Source organism: Salmo salar, chromosome 29, assembly GCF_965601325.2.
Source record: "Salmo salar chromosome 29, fSalSal1, whole genome shotgun sequence".
NCBI lineage: Eukaryota > Metazoa > Chordata > Actinopteri > Salmoniformes > Salmonidae > Salmo > Salmo salar.
The window spans coordinates 15,823,712-15,845,348 of NC_138319.1; the positions used below are offsets into that span (position 1 = coordinate 15,823,712).

The 21,637-nt window shown below is 40.5% G+C and overlaps 1 protein-coding gene across 1 annotated transcript in view; it reads right to left on the reverse strand.

Annotated features, from left to right (window-relative positions):
• Positions 1-321: 321 nt before the first annotated feature.
• LOC106590196 (cadherin-7) overlaps positions 322-21,637 on the reverse strand; it is a 120,916-nt gene continuing 99,600 nt past the window's right edge. The window contains exons 10-12 of the mRNA XM_014180938.3: positions 12,312-12,429; positions 6,239-6,490; positions 322-2,591 (exon numbers count right to left, since the gene is read on the reverse strand). Of these exons, the coding sequence (XP_014036413.1) occupies positions 2,077-2,591; positions 6,239-6,490; positions 12,312-12,429 (885 nt within the window). The 3' untranslated portion in view covers positions 322-2,076. The remainder of the gene's footprint in view (positions 2,592-6,238; positions 6,491-12,311; positions 12,430-21,637) is intronic.

The following is a 21,637-nucleotide window of genomic DNA, read 5'->3' on the forward strand; positions in this document are numbered from 1 at the left end:
TTTCAAGTACAAAGACTCATCGAGAGGAGACGTGAAACAAATAGAAAACTCTCTCTCCTCCTCTCTCTGTACACCCCCCCCCCCCCCCCCCCCGCCCTCTCCCATCTGGATCCCAGAGTTGTGCAAAGGCAAAGAAAATGTGTGTGTGTGTTATGCCTGCTGATATTCATGCCAGGCAAAAAGGCAGCTCTGCATCTCCATCTCCTCAAACAACCCATCATTTATTTCTCTCAAAGCATGTGGTTCACCTTGATAATGTAATTAAACACTGACATATCCTAGATGTTTTAATGCTCAAAAGAACTGAAAGAAGTCCCCTCAGTCTTTTGAGGAACTGAATGTCCTTTTTATTGTCAGCAAAAAGGATAAAAACATCTGCCAACATCATATAATTCTGCTTCTTCAAAATAAATAAGAATACTTTTTGATTAACATGTTGACTTCCAGTGGGAACAGTTCAAAAGGCATTTTGTTTGAAAGAAAATGCTCCCTTTGCCTCCCGTATTCTCGCCATACAGTGTGTCCTTTATAATCAATTAACAAAATGTGCACCATGGGCGGACATGATTTCATTCTGCAGAATAATTTTGGGACAAGCTGATTTACTGCAGTTACTGTGAGCAACAGGAAATACTTGTTGTTGTTGTTATGTAACCATAGCCGCTGGAAGTAGGATGCTGAGGGTGCTGCAGCAAAAAAAGAACAACATTTTTTTTTAAATTTTGGACTAAAAATAATATATTAATACAATTTTTTTTTTTTTAAGTCTCTCACAAAAGTAATGAATGCACTGGGTCTTTACTAGTCCTGTATTAGTGGACTGATATAGCCATCTATAGCGTTCACAAAAAAATTATATTACCCCCCCCCGGCAAAAAATAAATAAATCGCAGCACCCCTAAACATCTTCCTGCAGCTATGTATGTGACCCATCTCAGCCCAGCACAAAAATCCATTCAAACAAGCCTTCACTTTATTCAAGTCTAAGTTGAAAGTATCTTCCACGGTCCAACACAATGTCAACTGAATTCCTTGGGCAAGAGTACATTTTGGACCGTGAATTCCAAATTCCTTTGCAAATAATGGAAAATACTTTACTTGAAGGTTCAATCCGGATATGGATTTTCCATCTCAACCATAATGTTACATCATTGTTATTACATCAGTATTACATAAAATTGGACTTGGCAAATAGAAAGAGTCAGGCCTAAGGAAAATAGACTCAAAGGCAAACACCACATAGTAACATCTGTAAAATGCTATGTTAAGAGGAGAAAGTAAACACTTTCCTGCACCTATCGAAGGATACACACAGATCAGTTGCATTATTTTTCTCAGACCACAGTACACACAATTTCTTGTAGACACGAGGTCAGATTTCAAAACTCTCAAGAATTTAACAGTAGTGGTTCCTCTTCAACCGATCTGTACACTTCACTACTTGTCACAAATAGCACTGAAAGATATGACTGACTGACATTTCTCTTGGTTCGTTTTTTCTCCGCGAGTCTGTGACTTAATAAGAGTTTTTCCTTCGTAATCTGAAAAACACCAAACAAAAACAAAACATTGACACTCTTGACGACTTTCAAATGAATAGTTGAGTGACTACTCTACTGATTAGCCGCCAGGGACCGAGCACTTTAGGAGAAAGTGTTTTTTTTTAACAAAAAGAGCAAGGGAATGCATCAAAACAAGACTGCTGGGTCTGTGCCCATCACAGGAATGAGAGAACAGGTGCCTCCACATAAATATACTGTAGCCTACCACGTACACAGTCGATTGCTGGACCCCAGCCCAACTTTGAAACCTTTTAATGTCTTTGCTCACAAGGTTTCCTTTTCAGTCTAGTCACTTTTGAAGTTACATGTCAAAACTTGCCAAGTCACCCTTTTTGAAAATCCAAAATCCAAGGCAAGTAAACAAACCAAACCTTTTAAGTCAAGATTTTTTTCGTTTCTTACTTTTGTTCTCAGACTCTCGCACCCTGCACTTTGGCAGACTAGTTGTTAATTATATTTTTTTATTACAACACATACTATTGTTGATTTTTGTATAAGTTCGGGAAAATGTTGGCTATGAGAACACGCTTTTGCCGTCGCCGTACAGGTCGGCTAGCTTTTTGAAGCGCGGCCCCCAGTTGCTGAGATAGTCGTAGTTCTGCTCTGAGTCTGTACTTAGTGACTCCAGGGAGCTTAACGACTCAGCTACCGAACCATTCCCCTCAAAGGCGTACGTCTGCAAAGAGTCATACGGCGGAGCTGATGGATCAACATCTGCGTCCTTCAGCCGGTCCCAAATGAACTCTCGGAACACCACGTTGTCCGGCAGGGTCTTGTAGACGGGAAGCGTGGAGGAGGATCTCGGGTAGGGGAAGAAGGTGGGGGTGTCAGGGGTGACGTCTCGCCGGACCTTGGGGTCTCTGATGACGTTGAGGTTGCGGAGGGCCACCATGTCGAAGGCCTCAGTGTCCTCCTCTCCTCCACCTTCATCGTCGTAGCGGACGATGTTCTCCCTCACGTCCCTCTCCTCCTCCAGGATCAAGGGCTCCTTCTTCCTCCGACGCATCGACACAATCAGCAGCACCATCACTGAACAAGGAAAGAGAAGAGTCTGAGTCAATGTTTATTCATCATCAGCATTAGGATACTTATTCAATATAAAGGCACAGTACATTTGGATTATAAATCTACGGAAAATAATAGCCCTGATCTGATGAATGTGAAAATAAAACATTGAAACAGTGTCTTTGCATCAATACATTTCTCTCCTCCATCCTCCATTTTGCGCACCACTTCCAAACGGACAGAAAACTTCCTGAAACCAGAATTTCTGAACTTCTAGGCACCCCTCTCCAATCCCTGGTCCCATATATTATTGCTGAAAATAACTCTCCACACCGAAGCAAACTGGCAAATGTCTAATGATCCTTCATCCATCAACGTCGCACTGGTGCCAGTGAAATATCGCATTGTGGGACCATATTTCTTCCCTTTGCTGCGTCTGGCTTCCGCGGGCTAGAGAGAAGGGCCTGGGAAAGCGAAGGCAAACACCGCTTCACACCTCGTAATAAGAGAGCAAATGGAGAAGCTGGAAGGGGTGGGGGTGTTACATTAAAGGCTTGGGGAGACGCTGATGAATGGAGAGCCTTTTGACTGCTGTTTGGTGACTGGCTTCTGAATGCATGGCTCTAATAGCTACAGTGTGTTACTACTCCACCTGTGGTACTACTCAACCATGGTTTAATCTGTCAATACCACTGGTCTGTTTCCCTCACTACTGTTACTACCACTACTTCTGGCCATTATTTGGAATGTTGATATAATTTTCTATGTGTGTAATTGTATAGCTATAGTGAAATGCTATGTTGAAAGATGACACATCCCTTGGAATCAATGAGGAGAATAGTACATTGGTTCACCTCTGATTGTATTGGAGCTTAAGAGCTGTCCAGATTCCATTCAGTTCGGTAATGCTTTTCCAGATGAATCATGATATGGTGGCACAATGAAAGAGAATATCTTCATTTTTAGGGTTGAATACCTAGAAGGCGCTATGCTGTGTCTCATCATCACATACTGGGTGTTGGCCAGGAGCCAATCATGCCTTACGAGTGGCTGCAGGAAGATGCCCAAGCATACAAAGAACCCACTGTGACAGTCATCAAGCGGCTTCAATACAATGACCACCACACTAGACATTATTCAGCCAGCCTTCATATAAATAAATACCCTCTTTGGAGTGGATCAACACTGTATAGATGCAGATGGTAAACAAAAAAAAAACAAAAAAATCTATTTGATGTTATCCTGGATTTGCTGTAATTGAATTGTTTAAAAGATCCATCAAGCACAATCAATACTGTGCAAGCAGAGTTTTCTGTGCTGCCATGGCTCTCCTTGCTAGTGTACATCATTATAATGAACTGAAGCAAAAAGACCCCTCCTCATCATCACCACTCTGCTTGCTTAGCTCTGTCTCAACCTCAGGCTGATTATTCACTGGCTGTGTCACTCACAAACCACAAACCTCCCATATTGCTGCATAATTGTAAAGACAACTACATTCTGATGACAAAAGGACTAATGGACACATCAATATGAGGACAATATGTCTTATGGAGACAATAATGTTTGTCAATAATGATACATTTGGTGTATTGCCTATACTCAACTAATTTAGATCACAGATAAACAAACTACTTGTGTAGGGGGAGAATACACTACGGTCTACTGCTATGTACTATTACATAAGCATAATTATCTCTTGCTTTCCCAGTAGTTGTGTTAAGCATCACTAATCACTCAATAAGTCATATATAAGTAGTTGGGACTGTGGTCCTCCACTTTTTCATAGTCAGGCAAATTCAGAATTAGAATGGCCAGGGTAGTGAGAAAATTATTTGGTTTGAGTGACAATAGTCATGGCAACAGAAGTCTGGCGCTGAGGGGGTGCTACTTAAAAGCCCTAATTGGTCGTGTCTGACGCGTCACCTGACCGGACCTCAAAAAATAAAAAGGTGCTAAATCGTTTCAAATAATGACTTGCCAACTTTCTTTTGCAGTTTCAATGTCACTATGACCATGGGGACATTCATCTCCAAAAATGATTTAGATGACAGCTAAAAATCTAGGAAAAAATATAATATTTTGAGGGTGTACAATTTAGTGGAAGACAGAGGACATGTCTTCTAAATGATAATAGTAGATGTGTTATTTAATGTCATGTGGACCTAAAACTAATGACCGTCCAGTTTGATAGAAAAACTACATAGCCAACCATGCACACACACACACACACACACACACACACACACACACACACACACACACACACACACACACACACACACACACACACACACACCACTAGTCACACAACTATATGATAGGTAAGTGAGCTGGTGAGTGGTTGAAACTCATGGACATTGTGAAGTGGGCTCTTATCAATCAACAAAGAAAACAGGTTGGTACATCTCAAGGAGTTGCTGTTCAATTTTCACCTGCCATCTTAGCCACCCGTCATTATAGCTACTCTACTCAGTGATGAAAGATGAATAGAAGTTGTTGGTGTGGGGATGGGGATGGAGGCCCTGTTTTTCTTTGATGAGAGAGAGAAGAGCGAGAGAGCGAGAGATTGTGAGGTCTGTTCTACTCTACTACGGCTGGAGGACACCTGGACTGACAGCACCTGAGGACGACAGCAGCAGCACCTCTGGTCTTTTTCTGAGCTCTCCTCTCAACCAAAACAATGCAATCACACGCAATCACATCCCCAATTACAGGAGCGCAGATTGAAATAGGCCTTGATGGAGGCACGCAAGATTTGGAAGGGTTGTGCACAGGGTGTTAATGCAAGAGGGGGGTGGCAGGGAGGGTCAAACAGGGAGAAGGGGAATGGGATGATAGAGAGAATGGGGAAAAGGAGACAAAGTTAAGCAGCACAGACCGATGGAGGCAGACAAGGACACGTGCGCCCACGGACAGCGTACGCACGCAGACACAGAAACAGACAGAAACAGACAAACATGCACACATTAGCAATGCTGAGTCCAGAGCCCCACAACTACGTCTTTACCGTGTTCCTCTTTCAATATCTCATTTATTACAAAAAGTATTCTCCTTAGCAATAAAAATTAAGCACATTTTTGCGAATTTAAATGAAAGTGAGTTTTGGCTGGCCCTATCAAAAAACCAAAAGGTTTGTTATTGTATATCCTATTTAGACTCCATCTCAGTGTTCGATAAAGTTCACCAGTGCATTAAACTATTCTTCTGACTGTGCTGTGGTACAAAAACCTTGTCTCTGGATTTCATGGGCAATCATTTGCTGCTTAGTTGATTCAATCTAAGTGGAAGCATTAATAACAAAAGCTCATAGCAAATGTGACTAGTGTTGTCATCATGAGAGACACGCGTCATAAACCCAGGTACAGTCAAAACCAGCCCAAAATGTAGAATCCTATACCCATACTCTGCCCCTATACCCACAAAGACATTACCATACCTACACACACATCACATTAGTAAGCTCTTACATAAAAATTAAAAATAAAGATTATTCAAGAACTGAAGACAACATAAGAATGTGAATATGTGCAGGTTTGCATAGCAAATTGATAGGTTAAACATTGTTCCAAGCATGATGAAGATCTGTTGACCTATGTAGACCTGTGAAGAATCTGTGTATCTCAAACGTGCACACTGTCTACAGTAGTTGACATCACGGTTGTTCTTACCCAGGAGTGTAATGATGCAGCCCAGAATGGCGACAAGGGCTCCTGTACTGAGGCCAGCAGGAAGTGTGTACGCCACCGCCCCACATGATTGGGCTACGCCGTCCGAGTCACAGTCACATACGCTCACTGATAGGGTGTTGGTGCTACTGAGCGCGGGGCTTCCACTGTCTACGATCAACACGGGCAGTCGGTACAGCACCTGCTCCCGTCTCCGGAATCCTCCACGTTTCGTTACGATGGATGCTGTGTTGTCTGGAAGGGAGGAAAATGATGAACCAGATCAGTCAGGAAGAAGGGGGAGAGTATTTAGAGAAACCCTGCACAGTCCTGATACAAGCTGAAACAGTACATTGCCTATATTAGGACAGCATACAGACTGAATGATTGATATAATCTACATACAGTATTTATTTAACTGTGGTATAATTAAGCAATAAGGCACGGGGGGTGGTATATGGTCAATATACCATGGCTAAGAGCTGTTCTTATTCACGACGCAAAGCGGAGTGCCTGGATACAGCCCTTAGTCATGGTGTATTGGCCATATACCACAAACCCCCGAGGTGCCTTATTGCTATTATAAACTGGTTACCAACGTAATTAGAGCAGTAAAAATAAATGTTTTGTCATACCCCTGGTATACGTTCTGATATACCACGGCTGTGAGCCATTCAGCATTCAGGGATCGAATCACATAGTTTATAACAATCAGTATATACTGTTAGCATATACTGAACAAAAATATGAACCAACATGTAAAGTGTTGGTCCCATGTTTCATGAGGTGAAATAAAATATATCAGAAAGTTCCATACGCACAAAAAGCGTATTTCTCTCAAATTTTGTGGCCAAATTTGTTTACATCCCTGTTAGGGAGCATTTCTCCTTTGCCAAGATAATCCATCCACCTGACAGGTGTGGCATATCAAGAAGCTTATTAAACAGCATGATCATTACACAGGTGCACCGTGTGCTGGGGACAATAAAAGTCCACTAAAATGTGCAGTTTTGTCACACAACACAATGCCACAGATGTTTCAAGTTGAGGGAGTGAGCAACTGGCATGCTGACTGCAGAAATGTCCAACAGAGCTGTTTCCAGAGAATTGAATGTACATTTCACTACCATAAGCCACCTCCAATGTCGTTTTAGAGAATTTGGCAGTCATAACATTTTGTCAGCAGGTGATTGTCAAGCAAATAACTGCCGGTCTCACGGTAATTAACCATTAATTAAGATAAACACATTTAGCGTCTCCTGGCTTCCACGCATAGCCTACAAGCAACTAATGAAGTCCTTTGGAACATCTATATTTGAAAAAGTCTAATAAATCCATGTAATATAGCCTACACCTTCACAATAAATCCATTATTTATTTTAGACTGGTCTGAAGAAACATGACATGAAGAAAACGTAGTCTTTTTCAGAAGAACAGGATAGCATACTCTGAGTTGTCCTTATGTTAGTTCCTGATCTGACTATGCCATGTTGCTGTGGGCTACACTAGTTGATTTAGCAGACAAGATTTGCTTAGAATTCCGTGGCATTATTTTATAGTTTGAAGAATACAATTGAACATAGCTGGCAACATAGTTGTGATACAAATATTGGGCTATATGTTTAGATTTTTAATACATTCTAAGGCTGCATGATGCGACTAGAATTAGGATTTGAAAAAAGTTACATGAAAGGCATGAGCTCTGCTTAGTTTTTTGCACAGGCTGTAGACACCTCGTCAGTCTCGCTCTCATTTACAATTTGATAAGCACTTGATAATGCCTCGAATTTCCCGAATGCATCCCCTTTGTGTGACCGTAATGCCCCCTAAAAGAATCCATGCCTTTTGTGGCCAGTGTTCGTTGTGCCCTTTGGCTGAATATAATAATAATTATTCCCTTCTCCCAGCTGCCTGCTGAAGCACCTCTCACTAACATGGCTCTCTGTCATGTGATCGGTCTTTCGCACCGGCTACAACTGAAGACAGACACATCGGGGACGCAACTGCACTCCTCGCAACTGCACATACTGAAGATATTGGAAAAACTGTCCATATTTACTTTTCGTCAGCCAACAAGATGATTAGGCCTAACGAACAGCAAAAACACTAGCCTATGTCAATCTACTATCCCCCATAGCACAAAAGTTGACCTATTCTATTCTGTGCGAGACATAAATATTATAAACATAGTCTGGGACAGTTGTGGGATACTATAGATCCTAAATTAATACAACCACTTGCATCAAAAAAGCTGTTTTAAGCAATGAGCCTGACGCTACAGATGAGAATGTTTCGCCTAAAATGTTGATAAACTATTACCCTATTTCTTCACATTATAAAAGCAGCAATGCACACACGACAGTAGGCTATACGCACAAATGTTTGATTAGCAGGAAAACACCATTCTCAAAAGTGACAACAAATGCGATTATGCATGTAATGGTTTTATTACAAAGGTGTATTTTTATGGTGAAAATTATCTTCCCCAAACTTGAAACTCATTCACTGTGTATGTACAGTGAGGGAAAAAAGTATTTGATCCCCTGCTGATTTTGTACGTTTGCCCACTGACAAAGAAATGATCAGTCTATAATTTTAATAGTAGGTTTATTTGAACAGTGAGAGACAGAATAACAACAAAAAAATCCAGAAAAATTCATCTTAAAAATGTTACAAAATGATTTGCATTTTAATGAGGGAAATAAGTATTTGACCCCTCTGCAAAACATGACTTAGTACTTGGTGGCAAAACCCTTGTTGGCAATCAGAGGTCAGACGTTTCTTGTAGTTGGCCACCAGGTTTGTACACATCTCAGGAGGGATTTTGTTCCACTGCTCTTTGCAGATCTTCTCCAAGTCATTAAGGTTTCGAGGCTGACGTTTGGCAACTCGAACCTTCAGCTCCCTCCACAGATTTTCTATGGGATTAAGGTCTGGAGACTGGCTAGGCCACTCCAGTACCTTAATGTGCTTCTTCTTGAGCCACTCCTTTGTTGCCTTGGCCATGTGTTTTGGGTCATTGTCATGCTGGAATACCCATCCACGACCCATTTTCAATGCCCTGGCTGAGGGAAGGAGGTTCTCACCCAAGATTTTACGGTACATGGCCCCGTCCATCGTCCCTTTGATGCGGTGAAGTTGTCCTGTCCCCTTAGCAGAAAAACACCCCCAAAGCATAATGTTTCCACCTCCATCTTTGACGGTAGGAATGGTGTTCTTGGGGTCATAGGCAGCATTCCTCCTCCTCCAAACATGGCAAGTTGCGTTGATGCAAAAGAGCTCCGTTTTGGTCTCATCTGACCACAACACTTTCACCCAGTTGTCCTCTGAATCATTCAGATGTTCATTGGCAAACTTCAGACGGGCATGTATATGTGCTTTCTTGAGCAGGGGGACCTTGCGGGCGCTGCAGGATTTCAGTCCTTCACGGCGTAGTGTGTTACCAATTGTTTTCTTGGTGACTATGGTCCCAGCTGCCTTGAGATCATTGACAAGATCTTCCCGTGTAGTTCTGGACTGATTCCTCACCGTTTTCATGAGCATTGCAACTCCACGAGGTGAGATCTTGCATGGAGCCCCAGGCCGAGGGAGATTGACAGTTCTTTTGTGTTTCTTCCATTTTCGAATAATCGCACTAACTGTTGTCACCTTCTCACAAAGCTGCTTGGCGATGGTCTTGTAGCCCATTCCAGCCTTGTGTAGGTCTACAATCTTGTCCCTGACATCCTTGGAGAGCTCTTTGGTCTTGGCCATGGTGGAGAGTTTGGAATCTGATTGATTGATTGCTTCTGTGGACAGGTGTCTTTTATACAGGTAACAAACTGAGATTAGGAGCACTCCCTTTAAGAGTGTGCTCCTAATCTCAGCTCGTTACCTGTATAAAAGACACCTGAGAGCAAGAAATCTTTCTGATTGAGAGGGGGTCAAATACTTATTTCCCTCATTAAAATGCAAATCAATTTATAACATTTTTGACATGCCTTTTTCTGGATTTTTTGTTGTTGTTATTCTGTCTCTCACTGTTCAAATAAACCTACCATTAAAAATTATAGACTGATCATTTCTTTGTCAGTGGGCAAACGTACAAAATCAGCAGGGGATCAAATACTTTTTTCCCTCACTGTATGCCAGTTAGGCTCTACACCAGTTGTAAAGTGGATTAATGTGCTTCATTTTAAGAAGTTTTTTGGCTACTTTAGTACCTTATCAAACCTTATCAAAACATATAGGCCTATGGGCTAGGCTATATGAGGTGTGCGACTATGATTTGAAAAAGCCACAAAAAAAAGCATGCGTAACAGCTGGGCATCATACACAAGTGATAATATATCATTCACAAGTGATAATATATCATTCACAAGTGATAATATATCATTCACAAGTGATAATATATACATTCACCAGTGATAATATATAATTCACAAGTGATAGGCTAATATTGTCACCCATCACACGATTCTTGATTTAATCTTGTCTTTACATATACTAAATAATATATGTGTGAAATTTGTTTTGATTTAGAATGGACCATTATTATTATTATGCAACAGGGGCATTGTACAAAAACAGGTTATCTATGCACCTAAATAGCGAATGGAGGATGCTTTTCCCCGTGATTCATGTTCATGCCAGACAGGTAGGCTATATTCCTGTTGTAAAGAGAAGCAATGTGCTTAATATTAGGAAAGTTGAAAAATAAATATAATAGGCCTAGCCTATAGAAAGCTGATGGGATCCTCCTCTTTTAAATAGAGGCCATCACTCTGTTTTCTCATGCAATTGCATAGCCTATAGAAATGTTGCACAACATGAGCTCATGGACTCTTATGAAGTGTTTGATTAGATGTTCAAATACATTTGCATTGATGTCAGAGAGATTAGATAGACAATAGAGTTCTGAGTACCAGGCAGTTAGCAAGTTTGGTAGGCTATGACCATCAGCAGCATCAACTACCTTGACTAAACACTCACGTGGAATTTGACTGCTGTCATGACCCATGACAACCAGTGTGGCAGTAATACGGTCACCGTAACAGCCCTATGTCCAGCCGGCCTCACAACCGCAGACCACGTGTAACCATGCCAGCCCAGAACCACCACATCCAGCTTCTTAACCTGCGGGATTGTGGGACCTGGCTACAGAGTGGGTGGGCCTATGCCCTCCCAGATCCACCCATGGCTGCGCCCCTGCCCAGTCATATGACATCCATAGACTAGGGCCTATCTTATTTATTTCAATACACTGATTTCCTTCTGTGAACGGTAACTCAGTAAAATCTTTGAAATTGTTGCATGTTGCGTTTATATTTTTGTTCAGCATATATGAAATGCTGTATCTCACAGATCACATAGTCTATTGGTCATTTGCATGAATACATATGCTACAGCACCAGCGACTAGCTTTGGAGTTTGTTGTATGTGCCATTATGTTCTCTTTTCATTAACAAAGAGAATAAAGAAAATCAACAAATGGAGCCAATAATTCATATAATGTAAGATATCAAAGATATTCCATTCTCTTGTATGCCACCTGTTGAGGAATTACATTGTTGGTTTGATTTCCAATTTTACTTGACCAGCAGTGACATATGAATCATAACAAGTGAGGAATAGAAGACCAGACAATATTTACAGAGGAGGAAAATATTTTGTGCAAATGGGCATGATACCATTAGAGATTAAATTATACTTTCAAATTTAGTCATTACATTTCAAAACCTGTTTCTGCCTCCACACATCTAAACCTGCAATTAACATTCATGGATCTTCCTATCCATAAAATTGATTTAAAGGTGAAACAAACATGAATAAGCCATCAGAATCATTCTCAGAAAGTTTGTTTCAGCAACTACTATCAATCAAAAAGGTCTTGAAATATCTCATGTTTGAAAAATCAAACATGGACAAGAAAGACTTCTCAATCCATACTTGCAGTACAGTTATGGCCATAGTTGACCCTGGATTTATAGTCCTTACAAACTCTAATCCCTTTTGATTTAACGTTTTCCTCACATTCTTCTCTGTTGTCAGTAATCGACTGTTAATTGTTGTACTTTGACGAGGAGAAAACACCTACCTTTGTTGTCTCGGAGAGTGAAGTTGGAGTTGCCGGCCACAGATGGAGGCAGGGCAAAGTAAAAGCGATGACCACTGGGAGGCTCATCCTTGTCCACTGCACTGATAGTCTGGATGACCTGTGCAACACATGACCACACATAACCACTCTGATTGTATGGTACTCGGAACACATGGAACACACAACCACTCTGACTGCTTGGACCCCTACTGACAACCCCAAATTGTGAAGCTGATTGGTTGATTGATTGATTGATTAATGAAAAGTATTAATTGGTCGGGGCTAATGGGTCATTAGTCCATAGCCGCAGTTTCTTTGTTTTATTCAGGAATATCCATAACAATTAACAGTGCTGGTTGAACATGGTGAATTGCTATGCCTTCACATGTTTTGATTAATTTACAAACTAGCATACATTTCTTTTAACACAAGGCCAAGGCAATAGAGTGAGTAAATTGGTACAAATAAACTTGATTTTGATTTATGAAATGTTTATTTTATCATGTTGGCTATGGTTTTACATCACTTATCACTTGCAGTAAGTGCTTATTTGGCAAGAGGAGCCTAATGCAGCTTTTTAGGGATGAGAAAAAAGCTCCGGAATCGATTTTCTCAGCAAAACATAGTCTGTTTTCTTCTCAGGTTACAATGTAGGGACAACTTAGCAATGCCAATGCCAGGCGTATCAATCATCCAGCCCGTGAGGAGGACCATTCTGGTACGCAGGTATTTTTAGTAAAACAGCTGAATAATATAATATATATATTATTATTATATTATTCAACTGTTTTACTCAAAACACTTGCATGCCAGATTGGACCTCCTTACGGGCTTGGATGTTTGATATATATGTTACATTTTTGGAAGAAAATACATTTTGGCGGAAAACAAACTCATTACACAAAAATGACTAAAACCAAATTTAAACTGGTGTATAAATTATAATAGACCTACATTAATACAATTTATTGACTGTCTCTTTTTATACCAATGTTGATCATCTTCTCTTCACTGACATTTTCAGCCTATCCCTTACTGTCTGTAATACATACATGTTTCAAGCAGACCACCATAGTCCCTGTACCCAAGAATGCCAGGGTAATCTGTCTGAACGACTATCACATCTGTAGCCATGAAATGCTTTGAAAGGCTGGTCATGGATCACATCAACACCATCATCCCGGACACCTTGGGCCCACTCCAATTCGCATACCGCCCCAACAGATCCACAGATGACGAAATCTCTATTGCAGTCAACATTGCCCTTTCCCACCTGGACAAAATGAATACCTATGTGAGAATGCTGCTCACTAATAATCACAGAAATTAAATTTAGACAGTCAGGGAGCACCAAAAATTAGAGGACTTTTTTTATTTTTTGATGTTGACGCCGAGGAAATAGAACACATTTTCAGTGTGACCCTCCGAACGGATCTTTTGAAGGAACATTTTTGTTGGTTTTACCCTCCTCTTTTTCATTGTGAATAAAAACAGCTTTAGCTAAAGAGGATGGAGGAAAAATGTGTTATGTGTTGTACCAGATATTGAATTATGTCAATAAAGAAAAACACATTGCCACATAAACCTATATCCACTAGCACAACTCCTCATAAACCAACATTTAACATGTAAAATGTCTGCTTATATCCATAGCTGTGCAAAGATTGGAGGTGGGGGTGCAGACGGCTATATCGGTCCACTAATACAGGACTGGTAAAGGCCCAGTGCACTACTTTTGTGATTAATTATTATTTTTAAATAAATGTTTTTTTTATTTGTTATTTTGATTTTTCCTGCTTCCCATGGCTGTGCTTATATCTAAGTACAATTAACTAACATTTAGCTTAACAAACTTGACACAGACTTGTGTCAACACCAGCATTATGTAGCAGTCTATGTGTGGTGCTTCTCTAAGTGGGCATATCCCCATGTCCAGTTGCAGTAGGAGATCCAACTGCTCTGTGAGAGCTAGGATACATCCCAAATGGCACCCTATTCCCAATATAGTCAGAGGCTTCATGCCCCCACAGATTTGTACTGTTTTTTAATTTTTCACACGTTACATTAATTTGTTAAACTTAATTTTTAAGCCAATGTTTATCATCTTGTCTTCACTGACATTTTCAGCCTATCCCTGACCCAGTCTGTAATACCTACATGTTTCAAGCAGACCACCAAAGTCCCTGTGCCCAAGAATGCAATTGTAACCTGTCTGAACGACTATCACATCTGTAGCCATGAAATGCTTTGAAAGGCTGGTCATGGCTCTCATTAACACCATCATCCCAGACACCCTGGACCCACTCCAATTCACATACCGCCCCAAAAGAGCCACTATTGCACTTCACGCTACCCTTTCTCACCGGGACAAAAGGAATACCTACATGAGAATGCTGTTCATTCACTAAAGCTTAGAGTTCAACAAGCTTATCACTAAGCTAAGGACCCTGGGAATGAACACCTCCCTCTGCAACTTTATCCTAGATTTCCTGACTGGCCACCCCGGGTGGTGAGGTTAGGCAGCAACACATCTGCCACGCTGATCCTCAACATGGGAGCCCCTCAGAGGTGCGTGCTTAGTCCCCTCCTGTACTCCCTGTTCACCCACAACTGCCTGGCCATGCACAACTCCAACACTATCATTAAGTTTGCTGACGACACAACAATGATGAGGCAGCCTGTAGGGAGGAGGTCCGAGACCTGGCAGTGTGTTGCCAGGACAACAACCTCAACGTCAGCAAGACAAAGGAGCTGATCGTGGACTACAAGAAACGGAGGGCCAAGCATGCCCCTATTCACATCGACGGGGCTGTAGTGAAGCGGGTCGAGAGCTTCAAGTTCCTGGGTATCCACAGCACTAAGGATCTGTCAAGGTTCAAACACACCAACACAGTTGTAAAGAGGCCATGAAAATGGAAACTGAAAAGATTTGGCATGGGTCCTCAGATCTTCAAAAGGTTCTACAGCTGCACCACTGAGAGCATCTTGACTGGCTGCATCACCGCTTGTTATGTCAACTGCTTGGCATCCGACTGCAAGGCGCTACAGAGGGTAGTGAGGATGGCCCAGTACATCACTGGGACCGAGGTCCCTGCCATCTATAGCAGGCAGTGTCAGAGGAAGGCCCTAAAAATTGCCAAAGACTCCAGCCACCCAAGTCTCTGCTACCACACGGCAAGCGGTACCTATACACCAAGTCTGGAACCAACAGGACCCTGAACAGTTTCTATCCCCAAGCCTTAAGTCTGCTAAATACAGTAGTTAGGTAAATAGTTAATCAAATAGCTACTCGGACTATCTGCATAGACCCTTTTTCCACAAACTGTTTTTTTGACCCATCACACATGCTGCTGCTACTGTTATAGTTACTCATTGTGTATCTATTATTACTTTTATTATTACGTGTTTTACGTTTCTATTATTTCTCTATTATCTTTCTCTCTGCATTGCTGAGAAGAATCAAAGCATTTCACCGTTATTCTACACCTATTGTTTACAAAGCATGTGACAAATAAAAATGTATTTGCTCATTATATATAAAAAGATCTGTCAGCGCTATTTTGCGGAGAGGGCACACTAACTGGACCAGGCAAGGAGTACCCCCCCTTATTCTCCCTAGTAAGTGGTTCCTTCAAAGGTGCACCACAGAGCAAAGGAATACTAGGCAAGACGCTAGATGCTCTAGTCTAGTGCATGCAGAAAGTATCATCCGTGGAGGAGGAGAGAGAGTGTAGTGACATACAGCATTTGATTTGATTTTAGCTGCTGGTAATGAGCAGGAATGGCAGGAAGTATGTTTTGTAAATTAATTTTATTATGCTACACTACTTTCTAATTAGTGGATTCGGCTATTTCAGCCACACCCGTTGTATAAAATTGAGCACATAGCCATGCAATCTCCATTGACAAACATTGGCAGTAGAATGGCCTTACTGAAGAGCTCAGTGACTTTCAACGTGGCACTGTCAGAGGATGCCACCTTTCCAACAAGTTAGTTCAGAAATTGTTTGTCGAGATCAGTGTGGAACAACTTGACTGGCCTACATGGAAGCAAGGCCCCCGCAGCAATTTTCCAACACCAACCTCATAACTAGCTAAAACTCTTAGAAAAAAAGGTGCTAAGTAGAACCATACAGGGTTCTTTGGTTTTTCCCCATAGGGGACCCTTTTGGTGCTGGCTAGAAACCTTTGCAAAGGGTTCCATCTAGAACCCTTTATGTGGGGTTCTTCAAAGAACCCCCTGTATATGGTACTACCTAGAACCCTCTATATAAATGTTCTTCCTAGAACGATCTGTGAAGGGTTCTACCAAGAGCCCTTTTATCTTTGGAGGGTTCTTCCTAGAACCCTCTATGAACAGCTCAATCAGCCTTATCAGCCTTTAAAATTAAATGACAATGCATTACGTATACCATAAGGCCTTTATTTGAGAGCTTAATTATGCCCTAACACAGTGGTGTTAGAAATCACCTGGTTTACAGGCTACATCAGGCCTGCAAGTCAAATTATGCTTGCTTGCAAAGTGATGTGTAATTCCTATTAGAATCCAGCCAGAGTTACGATATTTTTTATCACCTACAACCTGCATTCAGAATGACTGCCATGGTAAGGAAGACTGAATACAGAGACTACCTCAATCATCTAAACAGGAAAAAACATCTTAGTAATGGGTACAGTAAATCCAATTACTAACAGATATAATTTGTTTAGAAAACGGTATGTTATTTATCTTTGTGTAGCATAAAATTAATCAACTAAGCAATGTACATGCAAAAACATAGTTTTCATTATTACAGTAAAACAAACAATTTTGAAAATCTCCCTAAAATAGAGCACGCTGGGAAATGTTATATATGGTTCTATGTATAACCCTTCTTGCATTCCAAATAATCCTTTGCCTTCAAAAGAATCATCAAATACATTTCTTCCAAAATGAAATTTCTTCCAAATTTCTTCCAAAAATGGTTCTTAGGATATTATAGGTTCTAGGTAGAACCCCTCACCTTACAAAGAACCCTTGTTTTCCGAAAAGGGTTCTTCTGATCAAAACAGTTCTTGGTAGAATCCTATCTCTCCGCAAAGAACCCTTTTGGAGTCCTTTTTTCTAAGAGTTTACCAAGCCATTTCAGTCTATCAATCAAGTTAGAGTAGCTTGTCTAACTATCTTAGCTGGCATGCCTGCAATGAATTACTGCAAGCAATTACTAAATGTACTGAATAAGACACATTCCTTTCAGTCTTTTACCCAGATTTTAGCAGAGATGCAGAGAAGCATATTTTGTTTCTTTTAAAAAGAGAATCACCCATCAGGAGGATACAGACAACTCAAGAGTTATGCTTAGATATGCAGAACAATACTTGGTTTAAATTAGGGATGCACGATATATCAGTGAACATATCGGAATCGGTCGATATTAGCTAAAAATGCTAACATTGGTATCGACCGATGTCTAGTTTAACGCCGATGTGCAAAACCAATGTCAAAGCTGACATGCATACCTATATAACCTAGGTACATGCCGTAATGACGCCATGTAAAATGTTCCACTACACGTGCAACAAAGCATTCATAACCTAGCCCACAATGTCTGCTGTGTGGATCGAGCAGTCAGCAAGTCGAGCAGTCATTTGAAAGAGTAAGAACATTTCAGCGAGACAACTCAAAAGGTGAAATCCATTAAAGCCAAGATAATGGCATTCATTGCCCTTGACAATCAACAGTTTTCTGTCGTGGGTGATGTTGGCTTTCGCCGACAGGTCGAGCACCGGTATACACTACCAAGTGCTCTATTTTTCAGATGTTTTCCTACGGAGTTCCACAGTAATATCGTCACTGCTATTAGCTTCAAGACATACATACTATGGAACACCGTTTGGGTCTTTGTGTGCCAAAAAAGATACAGTAGCACTGTCAAAGCTGTACACAAAAGTCTGCAAACAAACAAACACCGGCCACGAACGATGTGTTTACAATACCACATTGATAATAAAGCATAATTTGTTCAACTGCAACTTCTGGGGTAGCTCGCTTTAGCTTGCTCCCTAGATAGCACCAATACAACCAGCCTGAAAACAATGACCAGTGGAAACTGCAGTCATTTTCTTTATTCTTAGTAATCCTTGTGAGTAAGTATTAGCTAGGTTGCCACTTGTTGTTCGCCTATTGAAATTGAACTTCAGTTCATGAAAATAAATAGCTAGCTAGCTACTTAACCCTGTTGCCCAAAGCTAATGTTATGAGCAGCCAACTAGCTTCATCTGGCTAGTGAGGCTCGACCGGGCTTGGTTATCAATCAAATCAATCAAATGTATTTATAAAGCCCTTCTTACATCAGCTGATGTCACAAAGTGCTGTACAGAAACCCAGCCTAAAACCCCAAACAGCAAGCAATGCAGGTGTAGAAGCATAGTTATGTGTTGTGAAGCCAGCCACAATAAGGATTAGGCACAATAGTGGAATTTTCGGTTTGTCTTCAAAATAAAAGTATATAATTGACATTGATGCAAATGAATACAAATTGTATAATTATGCGGGACTTTTACTTTGAAGGCTAACCGCAAAATCCACTATTGTGGCTAATCCTTATTGTGGCTAGCTTCACATAGATGGGTCCGACCACCATTAATCAAATAAAAACGGAGGGTTATTTTAGATGATGACACCTAGCTATATAGTTAGCTAGCTAACTATAGCTACTGAAACAGAATATGTTGTTTTGCTATGTTTTTGGGGAAGAACATTGTTTGCATCCATGAGCTAGCTAGCTTTTTTTTATGACCAGCACTGTAGGTGCGTGAGACAACTTTACCAGCATCATAGCATACGTATTGATGAATCGTTGTGACATGTAATACAAGTGATAGTGTAATCAATGTGTAATAACTACATAAAAAATGTATGAAAGTGTTAAATTATTATGTGACGAGCAGTCATACATCTACTGGTCCTTGTTTTCTTTTTTGACACGCAAAGACTCAAACGGCGTTCCATAGAAATCCTGGTTGAGAATGAAACGACTGAACAAATAAACAACGAAACAGCACAGCAAGTAAGTGAAAGAAATATGTTTTGATTAGGTTTTACTGGTAATGGGGACATACGTAAATGCCAACAAAATAACTTTTTGGTCAGTGTGGTGTGTGTATGTGTGTAACCTTTAGTTAACTAGGCAAGCCAGTTAAGAACAAATTCTTATTTACAATGACGGCCTACCCCGGCCAAACCTGGATGACGCTGGGCCAATTCTGCACCACCCTATGGAGGTCCCAATCACGGCCGGATGTGATACAGCCTGGATTCGAACCAGGGACTGTAGTGACGCCTCTTGCACTGAGATGCCGTGCCTTAGACCGCTGCATCCATGTGTGTGTGTTAACTATCTAACTGTACTAGAATGCTTAAAAGGCCGCTAAAATTTTAAATATTGAATATCGGTATTGTTTTTTTTGGCAAGGAAAATATCAGATATCGGTATCGGCCAAAAATGTCATATCGGTGCATCACTAGTTTAAATGTAATCTGGCACCTTAGGATAATATCATGTTGTTTTTATTAATTATGATCCCATGAAATGTGCCTGTATTTATGATATGTGTTCGAATCCCATGTACTGTGTTTTATAGCTACTTTCCTGAAATTCAACACATTATGCCATGGGATGGGGAGAGATTTTTTGCAGTTTTAAAAGCAAATGTTCTGCAATTCTACACAATTTGCCATGACTTATGCCATGTTAATATGATATCTGAGTGAGAGTGACTAACAAGAAAATGTATAGCAATTAACCTGAAATCAACTCTAACTTTTTGGTTCAATGAATTTGCAAGTTACATGTCTATTGGACAAGATCAACTACTACATCAAAGGTAAACTTGAGGAATTTAACAGACGCTGGCAAGCTCATATAGGGGTCATGGCATTAAGAGCTAAGCAATTATCTTTAAAAAAAATCTTTATATAAAACATTTTGGGGGGGGGGGATTTTATTAACATGACTGAAACGGTCTCTCTCTTTTGTTCATTTTCTATTCGTTTTTGTACAGTTGGTCGCTTTTAATTTATTTGTTATTTTTGTGAATACACAAACGCTTACTTGTTTACACATAACACTGATACCCATTCCCTTTTTAAAAATGTTTTGTATGTGTAATTGTATTTTCAAAAATAATAAAAAATACTTTATTTGAAAAAAGATAGTGATTAACTAAATCAATGGGCCCCCCTCTGGAGGACAGGGCCCCTGAGCACTTGCCCTGCGTGTCTGGTCGGTAATTCAGCCATGATTACTAAAAGTTTAGATAGCTGGCTAGACTAAGTAGATTCATTTACCAATCTAAAATGTTAATTGACTGCTAATTGAGTGACTGTCAGTGAGACACATATCAAGAGGAAAAGTGCTGATGCACAACCAAGTTTTGAAATTGCACCTTATGTATTCTACTATTCTAACTCTCAACAATAAGTTGAGTTCCTGACTGAGTTCCTGAGTTTTTAATAGATTTTTTTTATGCAAAACAATTACCGAGGTCCGGACCTCTGTGCCCTCATATGTAGCTATGACCCTGACTGTGTTGTAATTTGAATGTAGTGCAGTATATTGAGATGTGTGATTTACAACAGAATGACACCCTCATTAAAATTACATTTGAACAGGTATGCTTAGAACCGATGCAGACAAATATAATATATATTGATTATGGCTCTAGATTGCAGGAAAAAGATGTTTCCGGTGTTTAAAAACAGCAAAATTCGGGGGCTGTGCTGGACCACCACCCCTTCCATTCACTTCAAAATAATGGGTGTATGACGTCCCTGAATATAGTGCACTACTTCTGACCAGAGCCCTATGGGGCTCCAATAGGGTACCATTTGGAACGCAATCCAAGGGTACAGTGGTAGCAATACATGGTTATAACATCTACCGAAAAGACAGAAATGCCAACGGAAGCGGTGTTGTGGTCTATATTCAGAACCACATTCCTGTAAAGCTTAGAGACGATCTAATGTTAAATACTGTTGAAGTAATATGGCTACAGGTTAATCTGCCTCACCATAAGCCCATTCTTGTGGGAAGCTATTATAGGCCACCAAGTGCTAACAGTCAGTATCTGGATAATATGTGGGAAATGCTTGATAATGTATGTGATATCAACAGAGAAGTATATTTTCTGGGTGATTTAAATATTGACTGGCTATCATCAAGCGGCCCACTCAGGAAAAAACTTCAAACTGTAACCAGTGCCTGCATCCTGGATCAGGTTGTCTGTCAACCTACCAGGGTAGTTACAAACAGCACAGGAATTAAATAATCAACATGTATTGATCA